The sequence below is a fragment of the Tympanuchus pallidicinctus genome, unplaced genomic scaffold, assembly GCF_026119805.1.
Source record: "Tympanuchus pallidicinctus isolate F22 unplaced genomic scaffold, pur_lepc_1.0 scaffold2, whole genome shotgun sequence".
Classification (NCBI taxonomy): Eukaryota; Metazoa; Chordata; class Aves; order Galliformes; family Phasianidae; genus Tympanuchus; species Tympanuchus pallidicinctus.
Genome location: NW_026294721.1, coordinates 22,501 through 47,952, shown reverse-complemented (window position 1 = coordinate 47,952; position 25,452 = coordinate 22,501). Strand labels below are relative to the sequence as shown.

At 58.8% G+C, this 25,452-nt stretch overlaps 3 protein-coding genes and 5 long non-coding RNA genes across 29 annotated transcripts in view; 3 read left to right on the top strand and 5 right to left on the bottom strand.

Annotated features, from left to right (window-relative positions):
- The window catches only part of ZNF638 (zinc finger protein 638), a 49,863-nt gene extending 44,244 nt beyond the window's left edge, over nucleotides 1–5,619 (bottom strand). The window contains exon 1 of the mRNA XM_052682935.1: nucleotides 5,513–5,619. Coding sequence (XP_052538895.1) covers nucleotides 5,513–5,592 — 80 coding nt within the window. The 5' untranslated portion in view covers nucleotides 5,593–5,619. The remainder of the gene's footprint in view (nucleotides 1–5,512) is intronic.
- Nucleotides 1,401–4,140, bottom strand: LOC128080563 (uncharacterized). 5 transcript variants are annotated; one of them, XR_008206754.1, is made up of 5 exons: nucleotides 4,057–4,140; nucleotides 2,315–3,569; nucleotides 2,098–2,200; nucleotides 1,744–1,970; nucleotides 1,401–1,525 (listed from the first exon to the last, which is right to left on the bottom strand). It is a non-coding gene; the product is annotated as an uncharacterized LOC128080563 (long non-coding RNA). The 5 variants fall into 5 exon arrangements; XR_008206753.1 differs by lacking the exon at nucleotides 1,744–1,970 and having other exon boundaries at nucleotides 2,026–2,200; XR_008206752.1 differs by lacking the exon at nucleotides 1,744–1,970 and having other exon boundaries at nucleotides 2,026–2,304; nucleotides 2,412–3,569.
- Nucleotides 3,607–5,111, top strand: LOC128080559 (uncharacterized). 7 transcript variants are annotated; one of them, XR_008206742.1, is made up of 4 exons: nucleotides 3,827–3,999; nucleotides 4,037–4,184; nucleotides 4,257–4,586; nucleotides 4,924–5,111. It is a non-coding gene; the product is annotated as an uncharacterized LOC128080559 (long non-coding RNA). The 7 variants fall into 7 exon arrangements; XR_008206741.1 differs by lacking the exons at nucleotides 3,827–3,999; nucleotides 4,037–4,184 and adding an exon at nucleotides 3,607–3,699 and having other exon boundaries at nucleotides 4,257–4,437; nucleotides 4,961–5,111; XR_008206740.1 differs by lacking the exons at nucleotides 3,827–3,999; nucleotides 4,037–4,184 and adding an exon at nucleotides 3,607–3,699 and having other exon boundaries at nucleotides 4,257–4,437.
- Nucleotides 5,620–6,188: 569 nt separating the features above from the next.
- Nucleotides 6,189–17,486, top strand: PAIP2B (poly(A) binding protein interacting protein 2B). The gene is made up of 4 exons (XM_052682938.1): nucleotides 6,189–6,275; nucleotides 9,539–9,678; nucleotides 13,643–13,819; nucleotides 17,324–17,486. Exons 2-4 carry the CDS (start codon nucleotides 9,550–9,552, stop codon nucleotides 17,378–17,380), a joined length of 363 nt encoding a protein of 120 aa, XP_052538898.1. The 5' UTR covers nucleotides 6,189–6,275; nucleotides 9,539–9,549; the 3' UTR covers nucleotides 17,381–17,486.
- LOC128080568 (uncharacterized) lies at nucleotides 10,475–13,298 on the top strand. 4 transcript variants are annotated; one of them, XR_008206772.1, is made up of 4 exons: nucleotides 11,847–11,995; nucleotides 12,232–12,277; nucleotides 12,653–12,758; nucleotides 13,225–13,298. It is a non-coding gene; the product is annotated as an uncharacterized LOC128080568 (long non-coding RNA). The 4 variants fall into 4 exon arrangements; XR_008206771.1 differs by lacking the exons at nucleotides 12,232–12,277; nucleotides 13,225–13,298 and adding an exon at nucleotides 10,475–10,575 and having other exon boundaries at nucleotides 11,948–11,995; nucleotides 12,653–12,887; XR_008206770.1 differs by lacking the exons at nucleotides 12,232–12,277; nucleotides 13,225–13,298 and adding an exon at nucleotides 11,325–11,376 and having other exon boundaries at nucleotides 11,948–11,995; nucleotides 12,653–12,887.
- LOC128080558 (uncharacterized) lies at nucleotides 15,681–17,215 on the bottom strand. 5 transcript variants are annotated; one of them, XR_008206735.1, is made up of 5 exons: nucleotides 17,088–17,215; nucleotides 16,546–16,986; nucleotides 16,364–16,507; nucleotides 16,145–16,223; nucleotides 15,681–15,813 (listed from the first exon to the last, which is right to left on the bottom strand). It is a non-coding gene; the product is annotated as an uncharacterized LOC128080558 (long non-coding RNA). The 5 variants fall into 5 exon arrangements; XR_008206732.1 differs by lacking the exons at nucleotides 16,145–16,223; nucleotides 17,088–17,215 and adding an exon at nucleotides 16,281–16,325 and having other exon boundaries at nucleotides 16,546–16,951; XR_008206733.1 differs by lacking the exons at nucleotides 16,145–16,223; nucleotides 17,088–17,215 and having other exon boundaries at nucleotides 16,463–16,507; nucleotides 16,546–17,034.
- Nucleotides 17,487–21,157: 3,671 nt separating the features above from the next.
- NAGK (N-acetylglucosamine kinase) overlaps nucleotides 21,158–25,452 on the bottom strand; it is a 17,426-nt gene continuing 13,131 nt past the window's right edge. For all 5 annotated transcript variants that reach the window (XM_052682364.1, XM_052682362.1, XM_052682366.1 and 2 more), the window contains 4 exons: nucleotides 24,490–24,577; nucleotides 21,678–21,775; nucleotides 21,469–21,547; nucleotides 21,158–21,354 (listed from right to left, as the gene is read on the bottom strand). In XM_052682364.1, coding sequence (XP_052538324.1) covers nucleotides 21,167–21,354; nucleotides 21,469–21,547; nucleotides 21,678–21,775; nucleotides 24,490–24,577 — 453 coding nt within the window. In that variant the 3' untranslated portion in view covers nucleotides 21,158–21,166. The remainder of the gene's footprint in view (nucleotides 21,355–21,468; nucleotides 21,548–21,677; nucleotides 21,776–24,489; nucleotides 24,578–25,452) is intronic.
- On the bottom strand, nucleotides 22,298–24,177 carry LOC128080305 (uncharacterized). Its single transcript, XR_008206591.1, has 3 exons — nucleotides 23,415–24,177; nucleotides 22,644–23,229; nucleotides 22,298–22,312 (listed from the first exon to the last, which is right to left on the bottom strand). It is a non-coding gene; the product is annotated as an uncharacterized LOC128080305 (long non-coding RNA).

Below are 25,452 nucleotides of genomic sequence, written 5' to 3'. Positions count from 1 at the left end.
GTTGCCCAAGGAGGCTGTGGATGCCCCAGCCCTGCAGGCATTCGAGGCCAGGCTGGATGTGGCTCTGGGCAGCCTGGGCTGCTGGTTGGTGCCCTGCACACAGCAGGGCTTGGAGCTGGATGAGCGCTGTGCTCCTGTGCAACCCAGGCCATGCTGTGATTCTATGGGGGGATACATGGAGAGGGAGGGGGAAATCTATGGAGGGGGGATGTATGGGTTCCTTGGTGACCCTGCACACGGCAGGAGTGAGACGCTCGCTGTGGCCCTTTTCAACCCAGGCCATTCCATACCGCCCCAGGAGGTGAAGCAGCGCAGCTCCGTGCCTCACAAGCAGCCCAACATCCGCGCACTGACGGCTACGGCAGCACCGCAGAAGCCCTCGGGTGGGAAAAACCCTTTGGGATCGCACAGCCCACAGCACTGAGCGCAGCCCAGCGGGGCCGCCGGGCACAACGAGACACCCGGCACAACGCGGAGCCGCCGGCGGACAAAGCGCCCGCAGCGCCCGTCAGCGCCGAGGGAAACGAGAGGAACCGCGGCTCCGGGCTCCTCTCAGCGCTCCTGAGGCTGCGCGGGACGCGGGCCCGGAAGAGATGCGGCCCCGAGGGACGCGGGCCCAAAAGGGATGCGGGCCCAAGGCTCCCCTGCGGGCTCCCCGGCCTCTCCGGAGCCGCACGACTCCCCGACCGAGCGGAGACGGAGCCCGGCAGCAGCGCGGCGCCTCCTTGACGCACAAACCGCCCCGCAGCTCCGAACCGCCGCTCCCGGCCCGCCGCCCCGCAGCGCGGCTCCGGCCGCCATTTTGTGCGGCCCCTCAGCGCGGCGCAGGCCCGGGGGGCGGCCTGGCGGCCTTGCGGCCCTACCTCTCCCGGCCGCCCGGGGCGGCTCCCCCGTCCTCCTCCGGTTCCTCCCGCCGCCCGCGGGCCGAGACGAGCCGGGCCGAGCGGAGCGCCTCGGCGACGCGGCCTTAACGGACGGACGGAGCGACGCTGCGGGCGCCGCGCCGAGGCGCATGCGCGATGCGCCGCCGCGCCTGCGCGCCGGACGCGGAGAGGGCGCGGAGGGTCTGCAGTGCGCGTGCGCGGCCGCTCGTCCGGGCTCTGAGGGCCCGTGCGCATGCGCTGAGCGCTGTGCGACGGGGCATCCCGGGAGCGCCGCTATCAGAGAGCGCCCCCGTGTGGGCTGGAGGAGTGAAGCTGTCACCTTGCTGCCCACCAGGACACCCGCTGGCTCTGGTCACCCTGTGGTCACTTGTTGGTCAACTGCTGGTCATCCAGGACGCCATTTGTGTCACCTTCTTGGCCACCAGGGCACCCTGCTGGCTCTGGTCACCCTGTGGGCAACCACTGATCAACCGTTGGCCATCCAGGACGCCATTTGTGTCACTTCCTCAGCCCCAGGGCACCCTGCAGACTCGTGGTCACCCCAGGGGCTTCTTGGCCACCAGGGCACCCTGCTGGTTCATTGTCACCCTGTGGTCACTTGTTGGTCAACTGCTGGTCATCCAGGACACCATTTGTGTCACCTTCTTGGCCCCCAGGGCACCCTGCTGGCTCTGGTCACCCTGTGGGCAACCGTTGGTCAACTGTCAGTCAACAACTGGTCACCCATTGGTCAACCGTTGGCCATCCAGCACACCATTTGTGTCACTTTCATGGCCACCAGGACACCCTGCTGGCTCACGGTCACCCTGTGGTCAACCACTGATCAACCGTTGGCCATCCAGGACGCCATTTGTGTCACTTCCTTGGCCCCCAGGGCACCCTGCAGACTCATGGTCACCCCAGGGGCTTCTTGGCCACCAGGACACCCTGCTGGCTCACGGTCACCCTGTGGTCAACCACTGATCAACCGTTGGCCATCCAGGACACCATTTGTGTCACTTCCTCGGCCCCCAGGGCACCCTGCAGACTCGTGGTCACCCCAGGGGCTTCTTGGCCACCAGGGCACCCTGCTGGTTCATTGTCACCCTGTGGTCACTTGTTGGTCAACTGCTGGTCAACTGCTGGACACCATTTGTGTCACCTTCTTGGCCACCAGGGCACCCTGCTGGCTCTGGTCACCCTGTGGGCAACCGTTGGTCAACTGTCAGTCAACAACTGGTCACCCATTGGTCAACCGTTGGTCATCCAGGACCCCATTTGTGTCACTTTCATGGCTACCAAGGCACACTGATGGCTCACGGTCACCTTCTGGTCAACTGTTGGTCACCTGGTCACCCATTGGTCAACTGATGGTCAGCCAGGACGCCTCCTTGGCCACCAGGGCACCCTGCTGGCTCATTGTCACCCTGTGGTCGTCACTCTGTGGTCACTTGTTGGTCAACTGCTGGTCATCCAGGACGCCATTTGTGTCACCTTCTTGGCCACCAGGACACCCTGCTGGCTCACGGTCACCCTGTGGGCAACCACTGATCAACCGTTGGCCATCCAGGACACCATTTGTGTCACTTCCTCGGCCCCCAGGGCACCCTGCAGACTCGTGGTCACCCCAGGGGCTTCTTGGCCACCAGGGCACCCTGCTGGCTCGTTGTCACCCTGTGGTCACTTGTTGGTCAACTGCTGGTCATCCAGGACACCATTTGTGTCACTTCCTCAGCCCCCAGGGCACCCTGCACACACATGGTCACCCCATGGCCTCCTTGGCCCCCAGGGCACCCTGCAGGCTCACAGTCACCCCACGGTCACTTGTTGGTCAACTGCTGGTCATCCAGGACATCATTTGCGTCACCTCCACGGCCACCAGGGCGCTGTTGGCCCACGCTCACCCTGCGGTCCATCGTTGGTCGCCCACGGATCAACTGTTTGTCCGCCAGGACAGCGTTTGTGTCACCTTCTTGGCCACCCTGTCGGCTCGCAGGAACCAGCAGGAGGGGGTTTGATGGTTCCAGCTGTGAAAGGACGCGGATGACGAGGAGATCGACTCCATCCCCAAGCGCGGCTCCTCTCCAGCTGCCCTCACTGAACCTCGGAGCGCCGTCAGCCCCCGGATCCCCAGCAGCAGCAGAGCGGAGCTTCGGGGGACCCTGCAGCCCCCAACCCAGCACGAAAGCATCCAAAACAGCCCCCAAAGGAGCTGATAGAAAGGCAAAGAAGCCGAAATCAGCAGCCGGGGAGGGGAGCGCGGTGCGATGGGAGCTGTGTGGGGTTGGAGCCCCACGGCGGCGGCGGCTCCCGTTGGCGACGGAGATGAGCCGAACCCCAGCAGCCCAAGTGGGAGCAGCGGAGCAGCGGCGGCTCAGATCCAGCACAAAACGCCGCCCCTTGGTGTCACCCCCGTGGCGCCGCCGTCCCTCCAGCGCTGCCAACAGCCTGCAGGACGTCGGGATTTGCGCCTGTCAGCAGCTGCAAGCGGATCCCACGGCCCCGCGCCGAGGTCGCAGACGGGCTCTGATCCCCTGCACTGCTGCGTTCCCCACCGCTGCCGTCACCCCGAAGAGGGGCGGCGGGGGGAGCCGCAGAATGGGGTCACCGTGGGGAACGGGGGGGTGGGGGACAGCGTGGGGATCCCATAGGTTGTGGGAGGTGGGGACGTGCAGAACGGCGTCCTATGGGGAATGGGGGTGGGGTCTACGCTGGTGTCCCTGTGGGGAATGGGGGGTGGGGGACATTCCAGTGTCCCCATAGGTCATGGGATATGGGGCACAGCCTGGTGTCCTATAGGTCATGGGATATGGGGCACAGCTTGGTGTCCCCATAGGTTATGGGATATGGGGACACACAGAACGGCGTCCTATAGGGAATGGGAGGTGGGTGACATTCCAGTGTCCCTATGGGGAATGGGACACGAGGACACGTAGCTTTGCATCCCCACAGGTTATGGGTATGGGGACACACAGAACGGCGTCCTATGGGGAATGGGGGTGGGGTCTACACTGGTGTCCCTGTGGGGAATGGGGGGTGGGGGACATTCCAGTGTCCCCATGGGGAATGGGACATGGGGCACAGCATGGTGTCCCCATAAGTCATGGGATATGGGGCACAGCATGATGTCCTATAGGTCATGGGATATGGGGCACAGCTTGGTGTCCCCATAGGTTATGGGATATGGGGACACACAGAACGGCGTCCTATGGGGAATGGGGGGTGGGTGACATTCCAGTGTCCCTATGGAGAACGGGACATGGGGCACAGCATGGTGTCCTATAGGTCATGGGATATGGGGCACAGCTTGGTGTCCTATAGGTCATGGGATATGGGGCACAGCATGATGTCCTATAGGTCATGAGATACGGGGCACAGCATGGTGTCCTATAGGTTATGGGATATGGGGCACAGCATGGTGTCCTATAGGTCATGGGATATGGGGCACAGCATGGTGTCCTATAGGTCATGGGATATGGGGCACAGCATGGTGTCCTATAGGTCATGGGATATGGGGCACAGCTTGGTGTCCTATAGGTCATGGGATATGGGGCACAGCTTGGTGTCCCCATAGGTTATGGGATATGGGGACACACAGAACGGCGTCCTATAGGGAATGGGAGGTGGGGAGCATTCCAGTGTCCCTATGGAGAACGGGATATGGGGCACAGCCTGGTGTCCTATAGATCATGGGATATGGGGCACAGCATGGTGTCCCCACAGGTTATGGGATATGGGGACACACAGAACGGCGTCCTATAGGGAATGGGAGGTGGGTGACATTCCAGTGTCCCTATGGGGAATGGGACACGAGGACACGTAGCTTTGCGTCCCCACAGGTTATGGGATATGGGGACATAAGGAATGGTGTCCTATGGGGAATGGGGGTGGGATCTACACTGGTGTCCCTGTGGGGAATGGGGGGTGGGGGACATTCCAGTGTCCCCATGGGGAATGGGACATGGGGCACAGCATGATGTCCTATAGGTCACGGGATATGGGGCACAGCTCGGTGTCCCCATAGGTTATGAGATATGGGGCACAGCTTGGTGTCCTATAGGTCATGGGACATGGGGCACAGCATGGTGTCCCCATAGGTCATGGGATATGGGGCACAGCTTGGTGTCCTATAGGTCATGGGATATGGGGCACAGCATGGTGTCCCCATAGGTTATGGGATATGGGGACACACAGAACGGCGTCCTATAGGGAATGGGAGGTAGGGAACATTCCAGTGTCCCTATGGAGAACAGGATATGGGGCACAGCCTGGTGTCCTATAGGTCATGGGATATGGGGACACACAGAACGGCGTCCCTATGGGGCGCACCTCAAGGTCCCCATAGGTTACGGGACACCCAGCCCAGCAGGTCAGCGCTATATTTAAGATGGCAGCGGGGCCGGTGGGGGCTGCCGCTCTCCTCCCCCCCCCCCATTGCGCCCTCCCTGACCTTGGGGGCACCGACGGCTCCGCAGTGCCGCCCCCCAGCGCTGCCCCCCACCGCCCCCAAACCTGTGGGTCGCAGCCCCATAAACCCCCCCCCCCGGCACGGAGCCCAGCCCCCCCCCCCCCATAACATCCATAGGGTGAAAACGGGGAACGGAAGGGGGGGGGAGGTGGTGTTGGGGGGGGGGGGGGGGGGCACTCACCGTCTGAACGGGTCGAGGGGCAGCGGGGGGGGCTCGGGACCCCCGCACCGGGGAGGGGGGCGGCCGCCCGCAGCCCGCATCTCTCGGCCATGGGGTGGGGGGGCACGATGGGGGTTGCCCCCCCCCCCCCCCTCCCATGGGTGCCCCCCCCAAGGTGGGCGGGGCCTGGAAATCCCAGCTCCTCCCACCGGGGGCGGGGGGGGGGGGGCATTCCCGCAGCCACGCGCACAACACGTGACCGCCCTCACCACGTGACCGCCCCGACACGTGACCGCCCCCTGCGGCGCTACGGAGAGCCACGGGGAATCCCCCGCCCCCGCGTTGTGTTGACGCGCAACCCACCAATGGGCAGCGCGCTAACGGCGCACCCCCCCCCGTCCGGCTCGTAACGCCTCTCGCCATTGGGCGCCTCCTCTCAGCCAATCGGAAGCCGCGCAGGGTGTTGACATCTCGTCTCTCCCCACGTGGGAGACGCACGCCGCGGGGGCGAGCCAATCCCTCGCTTCTCTTCGCCGCCTCTCCCTCTCATTGGCCAGCGCTTGAACCCGCGCAGCCAATCCGGCGTGCGCACGGGCGGGACGCAGGCCAAGCCTCTCTCCCGCCCCCCGCCCCCCCGGTCGTCCAATCCTCTCGCGTCCGATCCTCTCCCCCTCCTCTCATTGGTCAGCGCCAGCGGGGGCGGCCCAATGGCAGCGCGGCGGGGCGGGGCGCTGTGGCGGTGGCGGCGCTGCGGGCGGACGGGGCGGCAACGGGGGTCCCGCAGGTAACGGGGGGGGGGCGGGGGGACGCGGGGCGCTGGGGCTGAATGGGGGGGGGGGCGCCAAGGGGGGGAGGCGGCGTTGTCGCCTCGGGGCGTCGCGGCTCAGCGCCTCCCCCCGCCCGGGGAACCCCGGCCCCCATCCCGGGACCCCCCCCAATGCAGGGACCCCCAATTCAAGGACCCCCATCCAAGACCCCCCCCCAAATCCGGGGACCCCCAGCCCCAATCCAGGGACCCCCAGTTTAAGGACCCCCCATGCAAGGACCCCCCCCCCAATCCAGGGACCCCCAGCTCCAATCCAAGGACCCCCAATTTAGGGACCACCCCTCTAATCCCCAATCTAAGGACCCCCCCATCCAAGACCCCCCCCCCCCCAAATCCGGAGACCCCCAGCCCAGGCTCCCCACCCGCAATCCAAGGACCCCCAATCCTGGGACCCCCCAAAATCCAGAGACCCCCCCCCCCCCCCAATCCAGAGACCCCCCCCAAGTGCAAGGAACCTCAATCCAACGACCCCCACCTCCCCCAGTCCAGGGAACCCCCACCCAGTGACCTCAGCCCCAAATCAGGGACCCCCAATCTAAGGACCCCCCATCCAAGACTCCCCCCCAAATCCGGGGACCCCCAGCCCAGGGTCCCCATCTGCAATCTAAGGACCCCCAATCCAGGGACCCCCCCAAATCCAGAGACCCCCAGCCCCAATCCAGGGACCCCCAGCTCCAATCCACGCACACCCTCCAGTGCAAGGACCCCCAATCGAAGGACTCCTCCCCCCCCCCCCATGCGGGGACCCCCAGCCCAGGGACCCCAACCCCAATCCAGGGACCCCTGGTCCAATGATTCCCCCCCCAGTCCAAGAACCCCCCACCCAGAGACCCCCAGCTCCAATCCACAGACCCCCAATCCAAGTCCTCCCCCTCTCCTCCCAGTCCAGGGACCCCCAGTCTAAGGACCCCCCATCCAAAGACCCTCCTCCCTAAATCCAGGGACCCCCATCCCCAGTCCAGGGACCCCCAGTCTAATGATCCCCCCCCCCAATCCAATCCAGAGACCCCCAGCCCAGGGACCCCAACTCCAATCCAGGGACCCCCCATCCAAGACCCTCCCCCAATGCAGGGACCTCCAGCCCAGGGTCCCCACCCGCAATCCAAGGACCCCCAATGCAGGGATCCCCATCCCCAATGCAGGCACCCCCTCCAGTGCAAGGACCCCCAACCCAAGGATCCCCCCAGCCCCCCCAATCCACGAACCCCCCCCACCCGGTGACCCCAGCTTCAATCCAAGGACCCCCAATCCAAGGCCTCCCCCCCTCCTCCCAGTCCAGGGACCCCCAATCCAAGGTCCCCCCTCACCTCTCCAACCCAGAGACCCCCCCCCTCCCAAAGAGCCCCAGCCCCAATACAGGGACCCCAATCCAATGACTCCCCCCCCACCCAGGGACCCCCAGCCCCAATCCAGGGACCCCCCCCAAGTGCAAGGACCCCCAATCCAACGACCCCATCCCACCCCCCAATCCAGGGACCCCCAGTCCAATGATCCCCCCCCAGTCCAAGAATCCCCCACCCAGAGACCCCCAGCCCCAATCCAAGGCCTGCCCCCCTCCCCACTGTCCATGGACCCCCAATCTGAGGACCCCCCATCCAAGGACCCTCCCCCCCAAACCCATGGACCCCATCCCCAATCCAGGGACCCCCCCCCAACGCAAGGACCCCTCCCCACCTCCCCAGTCCAGGGACCCCCAGTCTAAGGACCCCCCACCCAAGGACCCCCAGCCCAGGGTCCTCCCCCCCCCAATCCGAGGTCCCCCTTCACCCCCCCAATCCAGGGACCCCTGGTCCAATGATCCCCCCCAGTCCAAGACCCCCCCACCCAGAGACCCCCAGCCCCAATCCAAGGCCTCCCCCCCTCCTCCCACTCCAGGGACCCCCAATCCAACGACCCCCCCCCCACACCCCCAATCTGGGGACCCCCGGTCCAATGATTCCCCCCCTGGTTCAAGAACCCCCAGCCCAGGGACCCCCATTCTAACGACCCCTCATCCAAAGACCCCCCCACCCCCTCCCCCCAAATCCAGGGACCTCGTCCCCCCCCCAATGCAAGGACCCCTCCCCACCTCCCCAGTCCAGGAACCCCCAGTCTAATGATCCCCCCCCCAATCCAATCCAGAGACCCCCAGCCCAGGGACCCCAACTCCAATCCAGGGACCCCCCATCCAAGACCCTCCCCCAATTCGGGGACCTCCAGCCCAGGGTCCCCACCCGCAATCCAAGGACCCCCAATCCAGGGACCCCCCCACCCGGTGACCCCAGCCCCAATCCAAGGACCCCCAATCCAAGGCCTCCCCCCCTCCTCCCAGTCCAGGGACCCCCAGTCTAAGGACCCCCCCATCCAAGGACCCCCAACCCAGGGTCCTCCCCGCCCCCAATCCAGGGACCCCCAATCCAAGGTCCCCCCTCACCTCTCCAACCCAGAGACCCCCCCCTCCCAAAGAGCCCCAGCCCCAATACAGGGACCCCAATCCAATGACTCCCCCCCCACCCAGGGACCCCCAGCCCCAATCCAGGGACCCCCCCCCCAAGTGCAAAGACCCCAATCCAACGATCACCCCCACCCCCCAATCCAGGGACCCCCAGTCCAATGATTCCCCCCCAGTCCAAGAACCCCCCACCCAGAGACCCCCAGCCCCAATCCAAGGCCTCCCCCCCTCCTCCCACTCCAGGGACCCCCATTCTAACGACCCCCCATCCAAACACCACCCCCCCCCAAATCCAGGGACCTCCTCCCCCCCCCAATGCAAGGACCCCACCCCACCTCCCCAGTCCAGGGACCCCCAGTCTAATGATCCCCCCCCCCCAATCCAATCCAGAGACCCCCAGCCCAGAGACCCCAACCCCAATCCAGGGATCCCCCCCCAACGCAAGGACCCCTCCCCCCCTCCCCAGTCCAGGGACCCCCAGTCTAAGGACCCCCCATCCAAGAACCCCCAGCCCAGGCTCCTCTCCCCCCAATCCAGGGACCCTCAATCTGAGGTCCCCCCTCACCTCCCCAATCCAGGGACCCCCCCCGTCCCCAGTGCAAGGACCCCCAATGCAAGGACCCCTCCCCACCTCCCCAGTCCAGGGACCCCCAGTCTAAGGACCCCCCACCCAAGGACCCTCCCCCCCACTCCATCCCCTCACCCCTCTGCTCACCCCCCAGCTGTTCTGTGGGGGGGGGGGGGAGGTCGAGGTGCTGCTCCCCCCCCCTGAGCTCGGCCCACCCCGCAGCGGCAGCAGCCATGAACGGCCCCGAGGCCGGCGGCGCCCAGGGCGGCGAAGGGAAGGGGGGTGAAGGGCGAGAGAAAAAGGAGAGCAACCCGTTTGCTGAGTTCATGTGGATGGAGAACGAGGAGGACTTCGACAGGCAGGTGGGCCTCGCGGGGCCGTGTGGGTCCTGCGGCTCCTTACGGCACCCTGCGGGTCCTTGCAGATCGCGTGGGGGGGTTGGGGTCAGCTGCAAAGCTCCCAACTGATCCTAGCAGCGTTGGTGGTTGGGTTGGGTTGGAAAGGTCCTAACAGGTCACAGAGCCATGGGATGGTTGGGTTGGGTTGGGTTGGAAAGGTCCTGACAGATCATAACAACATGGGGTGGTTGGGTTGGGTTGGGTTGGAAAGGTCCTAACTGGGATGGTTGGATTGGGTTGAGTTGGGTTGGAAAGGTCCTAACAGGTCACAGAGCCATGGGATGGTTGGGTTGGGTTGGAAGGGTCCTAACAGGTCACAGAGCCATGGGGGGTTGGGTTGGGTTGGAAAGGTCCTAACAGGTCACAGAGCCATGGGGGGTTGGGTTGAGTTGGGTTGGAAAGGTCCTAACAGATCACAAAGATGTGGGTTAGGCTGGAAAGGTCCTAACATAACGCAGAGCCATGGGATGGTTGGGTTGGAAAGGTCCTGACAGATCATAACAACATGGGGTGGTTGGGTTGGGTTGGGTTGGAAAGGTCCTAACTGGGATGGTTGGATTGGGTTGAGTTGGGTTGGAAAGGTCCTAACAGGTCACAGAGCCATGGGATGGTGGGGTTGGAAGGGTCCTAACAGGTCACAGAGCCATGGGACGGTTGGGTTGGGTTGGAAAGGTCCTTACAGATCAGAGACATGGGGGGTTGGGTTGGGTTGGAAAGGTCCTAACAGGTCACAGAGCCATGGGGGGTTGGGTTGGGTTGGGTTGGAAAGGTCCTAACAGGTCATGAAGATGTGGGTTAGGCTGGAAAGGTCCTAACAGGTCACAGAGCCATGGGATGGTGGGGTTGGGTTGGGTTGGAAAGGTCCTTACAGATCAGAGCCATGGGATGGTTGGGTTGGGTTGGGTTGGAAAGGTCCTAACAGGTCACAGAGCCATGGGGGGTTGGGTTGGGTTGGAAGGGTCCTTACAGATCAGAGATATGTGGCGATTGGGTTAGAAGGGTCTTAATAGATCACAGACATGGGATGGTTGGGTTGGGTTGGAAAGGTCCTAACAGGTCATGAGGATGTGGGTTAGGCTGGAAAGGTCCTAACAGGTCACAGAGCCATGGGATGGTTGGGTTGGGTTGGGTTGGAAGGGTCCTAACAGGTCACAGAGCCATGGGATGGTTGGGTTGGGTTGGAAAGGTCCTAACAGGTCACAGAGCCATGGGATGGTTGGGTTGGGTTGGAAGGGTCCTAACAGGTCACAGAGCCATGGGACGGTTGGGTTGGGTTGGGTTGGGTTGGAAAGGTCCTAACAGGTCACAGAGCCATGGGGGGTTGGGTTGGAAAGGTCCTAAAAGGTCACAGACATGGGATGGTTGGGTTGGGTTGGAAAGGTCCCAACAGGTCACAGAGCCATGGGGGGTTGGGTTCGAAAGGTCCTTGCAGGTCACAGAGCCATGGGGGGTTGGGTTGGGTTGGAAAGGTCCTAACAGGTCACAGAGCCATGGGATGGTTGGGTTGGGTTGGAAGGGTCCTAACAGGTCACAGAGCCATGGGGTGGTTGGCTTGGGTTGGGTTGGAAAGGTCCTAACAGGTCATGAAGATGTGGGTTAGGCTGGAAAGGTCCTAACAGGTCACAGAGCCATGGGATGGTGGGGTTGGGTTGGGTTGGAAAGGTCCTTACAGATCAGAGCCATGGGATGGTTGGGTTGGGTTGGATTGGAAAGGTCCTAACAGGTCACAGAGCCATGGGGGGTTGGGTTGGGTTGGGTTGGAAGGGTCCTTACAGATCAGAGACATGGGGTGATTGGGTTAGAAGGGTCTTAATAGATCACAGACATGGGGTGGTTGGGTTGGGTTGGGTTGGAAAGGTCCTTACAGATCAGAATGATGTGGGTTAGGCTGGAAAGGTCCTAACATATCGCAGAGCCATGGGATGGTTGGGTTGGAAAGGTCCTGACAGATCATAACAACATGGGGTGGTTGGGTTGGGTTGGGTTGGAAAGGTCCTAACAGATCAGAGACATGGGGTGATTGGGTTAGAAGGGTCTTAATAGATCACAGACATGGGATCGTTGGGTTGGGTTGGAAAGGTCCTAACAGGTCACAGAGTCATGGGATGGTTGGGTTGGGTTGGGTTGGAAAGGTCCTAACAGATCACAGAGCCATGGGATGGTTGGGCTGGGTTAGAAAGGTCCTAACAGGTCACAGAGCCATGGGATGGTTGGGATGGGTTGGGTTGGAAAGGTCCTAACAGGTCACAGAGCCATGGGATGGTTGGGTTGGGTTGGAAAGGTCCTTACAGATCAGAGACATGGGGTGATTGGGTTAGAAGGGTCTTAATAGATCACAGACATGGGATGGTTGGGTTGGGTTGGGTTGGGTTGGAAGGGTCCTAACAGATCACAGAGCTATGGGATGGTTGGGTTGGAAAGGTCCTAACAGGTCACAGAGCCATGGGGTGGTTGGTTTGGGTTGGGTTGGAAAGGTCCTAACAGGTCACAGAGCCGTGGGGTGGTTGGGTTGGAAAGGTCCTTGCAGATTACAGACATGGGATGGTTGGGTTGGGTTGGAAGGGTCCTTACAGATCAGAGACATGGGGTGATTGGGTTGGAAAGGTCCTAATAGATCAGAATCATGAGATGGTTGGGTTGGGTTGGGTTGGAAAGGTCCTGACAGATCAGGGACATGGGGTGATTGGGTTAGAAGGGTCTTAATAGATCACAGACATGGGATGGTTGGGTTGGGTTGGAAAGGTCCTAACAGATCACAGAGCCATGGGATGGTTGGGCTGGGTTAGAAAGGTCCTAACAGGTCACAGAGCCATGGGATGGTTGGGATGGGTTGGGTTGGAAAGGTCCTAACAGGTCACAGAGCCATGGGATGGTTGGGTTGGGTTGGAAAGGTCCTAACAGGTCACAGAGCCATGAGGGGTTGGGTTGGGTTGGAAAGGTCCTAACAGGTCACAGAGCCATGGGATGGTTGGGTTGGGTTGGGTTGGAAAGGTCCTAACAGGTCACAGAGCCATGGGATGGTTGGGTTGGAAAGGTCCTAACAGGTCACAGAGCCATGGGGTGGTTGGGTTGGAAAGGTCCTTGCAGATTACAGACATGGGATGGTTGGGTTGGGTTGGAAGGGTCCTAACAGGTCACAGAGCCATGGGGTGATTGGGTTGGAAAGGTCCTAATAGATCAGAATCATGAGATGGTTGGGTTGGGTTGGGTTGGAAAGGTCCTGACAGATCAGGGACATGGGGTGATTGGGTTAGAAGGGTCTTAATAGATCACAGACATGGGATGGTTGGGTTGGGTTAGAAAGGTCCTAACAGGTCACAAAGTCATGGGACGGTTGGTTTGGGTTGGAAAGGTCCTGACAGATCACAGAGCCATGGGATGGTTGGGTTGGGTTGGGTTGAGTTGGAAAGGTCCTAACTGGTCACAGAGCCATGGGATGGTTGGGTTGGAAAGGTCCTTGCAGGTCACAGAGCCATGGGGGGTTGGGTTGGGTTGGAAAGGTCCTAACAGGTCATGAAGATGTGGGTTAGGCTGGAAAGGTCCTAACAGATGCCAGAGCCATGGGATGGTTGGGTTGGAAAGGTCACAGCTTTCCTGTAGGCCCCCTTCAGGTCCTGGAAGGTCACTATGAGATCTCCTCTCCTCCAGGCTGCAGAGCCCCAGCTCCCTCCCCCCGTCCTCGCAGGGAGGTTTTCCAACCCCCCGGCCTCCCCGCGGGCCTCTCCAACCGGAGGGGCGATGGAGAGCCGGGATGGATGGCCTGCGGTATCGAAAGGGGCTGCGAGGAGGAAGGGAGCAGACGCAGAGCGCGGGGAAGAGGACGGGGGAAACGGTGTAAAGAAGAGAGATTTGGGGGGGGGGGGGCGGAAGGGAAGAGTTTGACGCCGAGGGTGGGGAGGCACTGAGCGGCGCCTTCCCTCGGGGGCAGGTGGAGGAGGAGCTGCAGGAGCAGGAGTTCCTGGACCGCTGCTTCCAGGAGATGTTGGACGAGGAGGACCAGCAGTGGTTCGTCCCGGCCCGGGATCTCCCCCAGCGCGTGGGGCAGCTGCAGCAGCAGCTCAATGGGCTCTGCGTCGCCGACGGCCGCGGCCCCGAGGATGTCGTGGTAGGGGGCTGCGCTGGGGGGGGGGGAGAAGGGGGGGGGAGGTGGCCTTTGGGGTTTTGCTTGAGGTGGAGGAGCTGCCCGAGGAGCAGGATGGGCAGTTGGTCAACTGTTGGCCGACCTACTGATAGTTGGTCAACCGTTGGCCAACCATTGATCATCATGTGGTCAACGATTGGCCAATCCATTGAGCAACCATTGGTCAACGATTGGCCAACCATTGAGCAACCATTGGCCAACCATTGATCAGCACATGGTCAACTATTGGCCAATCCATTGATCAGCACGTGGTCAACGATTGGCCAATCCACTGAGCAACCATTGGTCAACGATTGGCCAACCATTGATCAGCATGTGGTCAACTATTGGCCAATCCATTGAGCAACTGTTGGCCAACCATTGATCGGCACGTGGTCAACGATTGGCCAATCCATTGAGCAACCATTGGCCAACCATTGATCGGCACGTGGTCAACGATTGGCCAATCCATTGAGCAACCATTGGTCAACCATTGGCCAACCATTGATCAGCACGTGGTCAACGATTGGCCAATCCATTGAGCAACCATTGGCCAACCACTGATCGGCACGTGGTCAACGATTGGCCAATCCATCGGTCAACCATTGGCCAACCATTGATCGGCATGTGGTCAACTATTGGCCAATCCAGTGAGCAACCGTTGGCCAACCATTGATCGGCATGTGGCCAACGATTGGCCAATCCAGTGAGCAACCATTGGTCAACCGTTGGCCAACCATTGATCAGCATGTGGTCAACGATTGGCCAATCCATTGAGCAACCATTGGTCAACCACTGATCAACCATTGGCCAACCATTGATCAGCACGTGGTCAACTATTGGCCAATCCATTGAGCAACCATTGGTCAACGATTGGCCAACCATTGATCAGCACATGGTCAACGATTGGCCAATCCATTGAGCAACCATTGGTCAACCATTGGCCAACCATTGGCCAACCATTGATCGGCACGTGGTCAACGATTGGCTGATCCATCGGTCAACCATTGGCCAACCATTGATCAACCATTGGCCAACCATTGATCAGCACGTGGTCAACGATTGGCCAATGCATTGAGCAACCATTGGCCAACCATTGATCAGCACGTGGTCAACGATTGGCCAATCCATTGAGCAACCATTGGTCAACCATTGATCAGCATGTGGTCAACGATTGGCCAATCCATCGGTCAACCGTTGGCCAACCATTGATCAGCACGTGGTCAACGATTGGCCAATCCATTGAGCAACCATTGGCCAACCATTGATCAGCACGTGGTCAACGATTGGCCAATCCATTGAGCAACCGTTGGCCAACCATTGATCAACACGTGGTCAACGATTGGCCAATCCATTGAGCAACCATTGGCCAACCATTGATCGGCATGTAGTCAACTATTGGCCAATCAATCGGTCAACCATTGGCCAACCATTGATCAGCACGTGGTCAACGATTGGCCAATCCATTGAGCAACCGTTGGTCAACCATTGATCAGCACGTAGTCAACTATTGGCCAATCCATTGAGCAACCATTGGCCAACCATTGATCAGCACGTGGTCAACGATTGGCCAATCCATTGAGCAACCATTGGCCAACCACTGATCAGCACGTGGTCAACAATTGGCCAATCCATTGAGCAACCATTGGCCAACCACTGATCAGCACGTGGTCAACCATTGGCCAACCCACTGAGCAACCATTGGCCAGCTACTGGCCAACCCATTGATCCACAGCTGGTCAACCATTGGCCAACCCGTCCACCAACTGTTGGTCAATCATTGGCCAACCCACTGAGCAGCAGTTGGTCACCATTGGACAACTCCTTGATCAACCATTGGTCATTCATCAACTGCTGGCCAACCATTGGCCAACCACCGATCAGCAGTTGGTCAACTGTTGGCCAACGCATTGATCGACCATTGGTCTGTTGGCCAACCATTGGCCAACCCACTGATATTTGGTCAACCATTGGCCAACCTACTGATCAACAGTTGGCCAACCATTGGTCAGCCCATCATCAACTGCTGGCCAACCATTGGTCGGTCAATCCTTTCATCAACTGTTGGCCAACCATTGGCCATTTGGCCAACCCACTGATCAACAGTTGGCCAACTATTGGTCAGCCCATTCATCAACTGCTGGCCAACCATTGGCCAACCCACTGAGCAGGAGTTGGTCAACAGTTGGCCAACCATTGGTCAGCCCATCATCAACTGCTGGCCAACCATTGGTCGGTCAATCCTTTCATCAACTGCTGGCCAACCATTGGTCAACTCATTCATCAAATTCTGGCCAACCATTGGCCAACCCACTGATCAACAGTTGGCCAACCATTGGTCAACTCATTCATCAACTGCTGGCCAACCATTGGTCAACCCATTCATCAACTGCTGGCCAACCATTGGTCAACTCATTCATCAAATTCTGGCCAACCATTGGCCAACCCACTGATCAACAGTTGGCCAACCATTGGTCAGCCCATTCATCAACTGCTGGTCAACCATTGGTCGATCAATCCTTTCATCACCTGCTGGCCAACCATTGGTTGGTCAATCCTTCCATCAACTGCTGGCCAACCATTGGTCGGTCAATTCTTTCATCAACTGCTGGCCAACCATTGGCCAACCCACTGATCAACAGTTGGCCAACCATTGGTCAGCCCATTCATCAACTGCTGGTCAACCATTGGTCGGTCAATCCTTTCATCACCTGCTGGCCAACCATTGGTCGGTCAATCCTTTCATCAACTGCTGGCCAACCATTGGCCAACCCACTGATCAACAGTTGGCCAACCATTGGTCAACTTATTCATCAACTGCTGGCCAACCATTGGTCAACTCATTCATCAAATTCTGGCCAACCATTGGCCAACCCACTGATCAACAGTTGGCCAACCATTGGTCAGCCCATTCATCAACTGCTGGCCAACCATTGGTCGGTCAATCCTTTCATCAACTGCTGGCCAGCCATTGGCCAACCACTGATCAGCAGTTGGTCAACTGTTGGCCAACGCATTGATTGACCATTGGTCTGTTGGTCAACCATTGGCCAACCCACTGATAGTTGGTCAACTGTTGGTCAACCATTGGCCAACCCACTGAGCAGGAGTTGGTCAACTGTTGGCCAACCATTGGTCAACCCTTTCATCAACTGTTGGCCAATCACTGGCCAACCCACTGATCAACTGCTGGCCAGCCATTGGCCAACCCACTGATCAACAGTTGGCCAACCATTGGTCAGCCCATCATCACCTGCTGGCCAACCATTGGTCGGTCAATCCTTTCATCAACTGCTGGCCAACCATTGGTCAACTCATTCATCAAATTCTGGCCAACCATTGGCCAACCCACTGATCAACAGTTGGCCAACCATTGGTCAGCCCATCATCACCTGCTGGCCAACCATTGGTCGGCCAATCCTTTCATCAACTGTTGGCCAACCATTGGTGACCCGTTGGCCAACCGCTGGCCACCCCGTTCTCTTGCAGAGCAAAAGCACCCTGAACCCCGACGCCAAGGAGTTTGTGCCGGGCGTGAAGTACTGAGAGCCGCAGCGGAGCTGTGCCCGCGGGATTTGCCTGCAATGGAGTGGCTGCGCTGGGGGCTCGGTTGGGTTCTTCCCTTTGTGATCATGACTTCCATGTCCTTTTCCATTCCCCTTGTGCCGTCTCTCGGTTTTGGGCAGCTCTCTCGCTTTCTAGGACTCTCAGCTCCAATCCTGGAGCCCCTCGATGAATGTGGGGGGATCCCCCGGCCCCTCGCCCTTCCCTTCCTCCTGGATCCCCTGGAGGCCAGGCTGAGGCCGAGGGCCCGGCGACCCCCAGCCCCGAATTCCTCCCTTCTCAGATAGGTGCTGACGGATGGAGGCCGTGCTGGGACCCCCTGGAGGGGTTGGGGGTCCAAAGCTGGGGGGGGTTGTGGGGACAGAGCGGCCCTGGTTGTCCCGGCCTGGGATGCGCTTTGTGGAATCGGCCTTCAAGGATTCCTGCCCAGCGCCGTCGCTCCTCCCCATAGGGGGCTGGAGGGGGGGGGGGCTGGGGGCACCCGCGTGCCGTGGGGCCGGGAAGGAGCCCCCCCCCCCCCCCCCCAGCCCGTGGGGATGCAGGGCTTCCCTTCCGCACAGCGCTGTGGGGTGGCTGCTGCAGGAACGGTGCTGGGCTCCCTGCCGGCCCATGGCTGCGGCCCTGGGGGCTCCCAGAGGGGAGGGGGGGTGGGCGCAGGGCTGCTGGCTTCTGCCGGTCCCCCCCCCCCCCCCAAATCCCAAACATTAAACTCGTTTAGGAGCTGAACAAATCCTCTTTGTCGTGGGAGGAAGCGCAGCCTGCGGCCGTCGCCGCTTTCCTCTCCTTCCCCTGTGATTTCCTCTCCTTCCCCTGCTATTTCCTGTCTTTCCCCTGCTATTTCCTCCCCTCTTCCCCATTATTTCCTCCCCTCTTCCCCCCTTTATTTCCTCTCCTTTCCTCATTCTTATTTCCTTTCCTTTAGCCATTATTATTTCCTCTCCCTTCTCCATTATTTCCTCTCTTTTCCCCATTATTTCCTCTCTTTTCCCCATTATTTCCCCTCCTTTCCTCATTATTATTTCCTTTCCTTCCCCCATTATTTCCTCCCCTTTCCCCTTTATTTCCTCCCCTTTCCCCTTTATTTCCTCTCCCTCCCCCATTATTTCCTCTCCTTTTCCCCCATTATTTCCTCCCTTTCCCCATTATTATTTCCTTTCTTTCCTCCATTATTTCCTCCCCTTTCCCCATTATTATTTCCTTTCCCTCCCCCATTATTTCCTCTCCTTTCCCCATTATTATTTCCTCTCCTTGCCCCCATTATTTTCTCCCCTTTCCCCATTATTATTTCCTTTCCCTCCCCCATTATTTCCTCTCCTTTTCCCCCATTATTTCCTCTCCTTCCTCCATTATTTCCTCCCCTCTTCCCCCCACTATTTCCCCTCCTTTCCCCATTATTGTTTCCTCTCCTTTCCCCCATTATTTCCTCCCCTTTCCCCATTCTTATTTCCTTTCCCTCCCCCATTATTTCCTCTCTTTTCCTCTATTATTTCCTCTCCTTTTCCCCCATTATTTCCTCTCCCTCCCCCATTATTTCCTCCCCTTTCCCCATTATTATTTCCTTTCTTTCCTCCAATATTTCCTCTCCTTTTCCTCTATTATTTCCTCCCCTTTTCCCCCATTACTTCCTCTCCTTTTCCCCCATTATTTCCTCCCCTTTCCCCATTATTATTTCCTTTCCCTCCCCCATTATTTCCTCTTTTCCTCCATTATTTCCTCTCCCTCCCCCATTATTTCCTCCCCTCTTCCCCCCACTATTTCCCTTCCTTTCCCCATTATTATTTCCTCTCTTCCCCCCACTATTTCCTCCCCTTTCCCCATTATTATTTCCTTTCTTTCCTCCATTATTTCCTCTCTTTTCCCCATTATTTCCTTTCCCTCCCCCATTATTTCCTCTCCTTTCCCCATTATTTCCTCTTTTACCCATTATTATTTCCTCTCCCTCCTCCATTATTTCCTTTCCTTCCTCCATTATTTCCTCTCCCTCCCCCATTATTTCCTCCCCTCTTCCCCCCACTATTTCCCCTCCTTTCCCCATTATTATTTCCTCTCCTTTTCCCCCATTATTTCCTCCCCTTTCCCCATTATTTCCTCTCCTTTTCCCCCATTATTTCCTCTCCTTCCCCATTATTTCCTCTCCTTTTCCCCCATTATTTCCTCCCCTTTCCCCATTATTTCCTCTCCTTTTCCCCCATTATTTCCTCTCCTTCCCCATTATTTCCTCTCCTTTTCCCCCATTATTTCCTCCCCTTTCCCCATTATTTCCTCTCCCTCCCCCATTATTTCCTCCCCTCTTCCCCCCACTATTTCCCTTCCTTTCCCCATTATTATTTCCTCTCCTTTTCCCCCATTAATTTCCTCCCCTTTCCCCATTATTATTTCCCTCCCTTCCTCCATTATTTCCTCTCCCTTCTCCATTATTTCCTCCCTTTTCCCCCATTATTTCCTCCCCTCTTCCCCCCTTTATTTCCTCTCCTTTCCTCATTCTTATTTCCTTTCCTTTAGCCATTATTATTTCCTCTCCCTTCTCCATTATTTCCTCTCTTTTCCCCATTATTTCCTCTCTTTTCCCCCATTATTTCCCCTCCTTTCCCCATTATTATTTCCTTTCCTTCCCCCATTATTTCCTCCCCTTTCCCCTTTATTTCCTCCCTTTCCCCTTTATTTCCTCTCCCTCCCCCATTATTTCCTCTCCTTTTCCCCCATTATTTCCTCCCCTTTCCCCATTATTATTTCCTTTCCCTCCCCCATTATTTCCTCTCCCTCCCCCATTATTTCCTCCCCTCTTCCCCCCACTATTTCCCCTCCTTTCCCCATTATTATTTCCTCTCCTTCCCCCATTATTTCCTCCCCTTTCCCCATTATTATTTCCTCTCCCCTTTCCCATTATTTCCTTCTCCTTTCCCCCATTATTTCCTCCCCTTTCCCCATTATTATTTCCTTTCTTTCCTCCATTATTTCCTCTCTTTTCCCCATTATTTCCTTTCCCTCCCCCATTATTTCCTCTCCTTTCCCCATTATTTCCTCTTTTACCCATTATTATTTCCTCTCCCTCCTCCATTATTTCCTTTCCTTCCTCCATTATTTCCTCTCCTTCCCCCATTATTTCCTCCCCTCTTCCCCCACTATTTCCCCTCCTTTCCCCATTATTATTTCCTCTCCTTTTCCCCCATTATTTCCTCTCCTTCCCCCATTATTTCCTCCCCTTTCCCCATTATTATTTCCTTTCCCTCCCCCATTATTTCCTCTCCTTTCCCCATTATTTCCTCTTTTACCCATTATTCCTCTTCCTCCTCCATTATTTCCTTTCCTTCCTCCATTATTTCCTCTCCCTCCCCCATTATTTCCTCCCCTCTTCCCCCCACTATTTCCCCTCCTTTCCCCATTATTATTTCCTCTCCTTTTCCCCCATTATTTCCTCTCCTTCCCCCATTATTTCCTCCCCTTTTCCCCCATTATTTCCCCTCCTCTCCATCCCCCCCCCCCGTTTCCTTTATTTTCCTCTCCTCCTTCCTCTTTTCCCCCCCCTTCTGGTTCCCCTCAGCCTCATCCCCCCCTCCTCCCCCCCCCCACCCCCCCACCCCCCCAGCCCCACTCCTCCCCTCCCCCCTTCCCACCAACCCCCCCCCCATTCTCCCCCCCATCGCACAGCGCTCAGTACAAAATTCCACATTTATGCCCCAAACAAGACACAATTCAGCCCAAACCACCCCTGGGGGGGCAGCATCCCCCCCCCCCTTTCTCCCCCCCCCCTTTCCCCCCCCTCCAGCCCTAGAAGCGATGCGTGTAGAAGACGTCGGCGTTGCTGCCGTAATCCAGCGGCAATTTGTGCCCCACGTGCCGGGCCCCCAGGCTGGCCCCCCCCAGGGCCGAGGAATGGCGCAGCCGCAGGAGGCTGAAGTGGGAGAAAGCCCCCATGGAATCCCCCCCCCGGGCTCCAACCAACGCCTGCACGAAGCCTGGAGCGGAAGGAGGGATGCCGTAAATGGGGAGGGGGCTACGGGTGCCCCCCCAGCCACGCAGCCCCAATTCCCCCCCCCCTCCAATTCCCCCCCCCCCCCCCTCCAGCTCACCTTCTCTCATCAGCTCCCAGCTCTTCCAGACGGAGCCCACGCAGACGATGGGGAGCCCCAGCTCCCCCCGGAACAGGCTCTGAGTGTTGGGGAGGAGAGGGGGGGGAAATGGGGCCAGAAGCCTCCCCCCCCCATCTGGGTGCCGGCACTGAAGGCAGGATGGGGGCTGCCCCCCCCACCCCCCCCCACCCCCCCCCATTGCCACTCACCTCATCCACGCGGGGCAGCACAGCCAGCACGTGGTGGGCCAGCAGCTCCCCGGCCTGCAGGAAGAGGTGGCGGCACAGCGCGTCCCCGGCCTGGGCACCTGGGGGGGGGGAGGGGGGCCTGAGCAACGGCTGGACCCCCATCACAGACCGAGGGTCCCCGCGATGGCAGAGGGAAGGAATGAGGGGCAGCCATGGGTGCCCAGCCAGAATCGCGGGAGCAGCGTGGATGGGAACCAGGAACCGGGGGGAACTGGGGAGCTGCACAGCCAGGAGCCAAGGAGATCCAGGGATCCACATTGAGAGCCAAGGGACATCGATGGATCCACACTGAGAGCCAAGGGACATCGATGGATCCACACTGAGAACCAAGGGACATCAATGGATCCACACTGAGAGACAAGGGACATCAATGGATCCACACTGAGAACCAAGGGACATCAATGGATCCACACTGAGAGCCAAGGGACATCAATGGATCCACACTGAGAGACAAGGGACATCAATGGATCCACACTGAGAGACAAGGGACATCAATGGATCCACACTGAGAGACAAGGGACATCAATGGATCCACACTGAGAACCAAGGGACATCAATGGATCCACACTGAGAGACAAGGGACAACCAGGGATCCACTCTGAGAGCCAAGGGACATCAATGGATCCACACTGAGAGCCAAGGGACATCAATGGATCCACACTGAGAGACAAGGGACAACCAGGGATCCACAGTGAGAACCAAGGGACAACCAGGGATCCACACTGAGAACCAAGGGACATCAATGGATCCCAGCATGAGCCAAAGGACATCCGTGGATCCTCCCGAGATCCCCACCACCAGATCCCCGCCAGGAGCCAAAGGACAACAACAGAGCTCCACTAAGAGCCAAGGGACAACTGTGGATCCCCACCAAGATCCCCACTCAATGCTGGATCCCCACCACAAACCAAGGGACAACTGGATCACAGCCATGAGCCAAAGGACATCCATGGATCCTCACCAAGATCCCCACCACCAGATCCCCACCAGGAGCCAAGGGACAAAAGCCGAGCTCCACTGAAAGCCAAGGGACAACTGTGGATCCCCACTGAGATCCATGGGACGACCACGGATCCCCATCAAAAACCAAAGGATGGATCCCCACTGAGAACCAAGGGATCAGCGTGGATGGGCACCAAGAACCAAGGAGAACTGGGGATCTGCACCGTGAGGAGCCAAGGAGATCCATGGATCCCCACTGAGAGCCAAGGGACAACCAGGGATCCACACTGAGAGCCAAGGGACATCAATGGATCCACACTGAGAGCCAAGGGACATCGATGGATCCACACTGAGAGCCAAGGGACAGCCAGGGATCCACACTGAGAACCAAGGGACATCGATGGATCCACACTGAGAGCCAAGGGACATCAATGGATCCCAGCATGAGCCAAAGGACATCCGTGGATCCTCCCGAGATCCCCACCACCAGATCCCCACCAAGAGCCAAAGGACAACAACAGAGCTCCACTAAGAGCAAAGGGACAACTGTGGATCCCCACCAACATCCCCACTCAATGCTGGATCCCCAGCACAAACCAAGGGACAACTGGATCACAGCCATGAGCCAAAGGACATCCATGGATCCTCACCAAGATCCCCACCACCAGATCCCCACCAGGAGCCAAGGGACAAAAGCCGAGCTCCACTGAAAGCCAAGGGACAACTGTGGATCCCCACTGAGATCCATGGGACGACCACGGATCCCCATCAAAAACCAAAGGATGGATCCCCACTGAGAACCAAGGGATCAGCGTGGATGGGCACCAAGAACCGGGGAGAACTGGGGATCTGCACCGTGAGGAGCCAAGGAGATCCATGGATCCCCACTGAGAGCCAAGGGACAATCAGGGATCCACTCTGAGAGACAAGGGACAACCAGGGATCCACTCTGAGAGCCAAGGGACATCAATGGATCCACACTGAGAGCCAAGGGACAACCAGGGATCCCCACCAAGATCCCCACTGCTGGATCCTCACCACGAATCAAGGGACAACTGCGGATCCCACCTGAGATCTGACCATGGATCCCCTTCAAGAACCAAAGGATGGATCCCACAGAGAACCAAGGGATCAGCATGGATGGGCACCAAGAACCAAGGAGAACTGGGGATCTGCACCGTGAGGAGCCAAGGAGATCCATAGATCCCCAATGAGAGCCAAGGGACAACCAGGGATCCACACTGAGAGCCAAGGGACATCAATGGATCCACACTGAGAGCCAAGGGACATCGATGGATCCACACTGAGAGCCAAGGGACAACCAGGGATCCACACTGAGAACCAAGGGACATCGATGGATCCACACTGAGAGCCAAGGGACATCAATGGATCCCAGCATGAGCCAAAGGACATCCGTGGATCCTCCCGAGATCCCCACCACCAGATCCCCACCAAGAGCCAAAGGACAACAACAGAGCTCCACTAAGAGCCAAGGGACAACTGTGGATCCCCACCAACATCCCCACTCAATGCTGGATCCCCAGCACAAACCAAGGGACAACTGGATCACAGCCATGAGCCAAAGGACATCCGTGGATCCTCACCAAGATCCCCCCCACCAGATCCCCACCAGGAGCCAAGGGACAACAGCAGAGCTCCACTGAGCACCACGGCACAACCGCGGATGCCCACCCGGAAGCAGGGCAGGAAACGGACGCCCGCCAAGAACCAAGGGAGAAGCGTGGATCTCCACCACGAGGAGCCCCGGCCGTGCAGGGATGCGCAGTGAGAGGCAGGGAGCCCCCGGCCCCGTGCCCATGTGCTGCCGTACCGTCTGCCACCTTGAGGCAGAACCCCGCGAACTCGGCCTTCTGGAAGGTGCGGTAGAGATGAGGCAGGAGCCCCATCCTGCTGGAGATCTGGGGGAGGGGGACGCCAAGAGGGGGAAAGGGGGTCAGACAGCCCCCAGCCCACCTCCATCCCATCCCATCTAACCTCATCTCATCCCCATCTCATCCCCATAGCATCCTGTATGATCCCATCCCATCCCCATCCCCATCTCCATCCCATCTCCATCCCATCCCATCCCATCTCCATCCCATCCCACCCCCATCCCCATCCCCATCCCCACCCCATCCCCATCCCATCCCCATAGCATCCTATATGATCCCATCCCATCCCCATCCCCATCCCATCCCCATCCCATCCCATCCCCATCCCATCCCCCTCCAATCCCATCCCCATCCCCATCCCATCCCCATCCCATCCCCATCCCATCCTCATCCCATCCTCATCCCATCCCCATCCCATCCCATCCCCATCCCATCCCCATCCCATCACCATAGCATCCTATATGATCCCATCCCATCCCATCCCATCCCATCCCATCCCATCCCATCCCCATCCCATCCCCATCCCATCCCCCTCCCATCCCATCCCATCCCCATCCCATCCCATCCCCATCCCCATCCCCATCCCATCCCACCCCATCCCATCCCATCCCATCCCATCCCACCCCATCCCATCCCATCCCATCCCATCCCATCCCATCCCATCCCATCCCCATCCCATCCCACCCCATCCCATCCCATCCCACCCCATCCCATCCCATCCCATCCCATCCCACCCCATCCCATCCCATCCCATCCCATCCCATCCCATCCCATCCCATCCCATCCCATCCCATCCCATCCCACCCCATCCCACCCCATCCCATCCCATCCCATCCCATCCCATCCCATCCCATCCCATCCCATCCCATCCCCACCCATCCCATCCCATCCCATCCCATCCC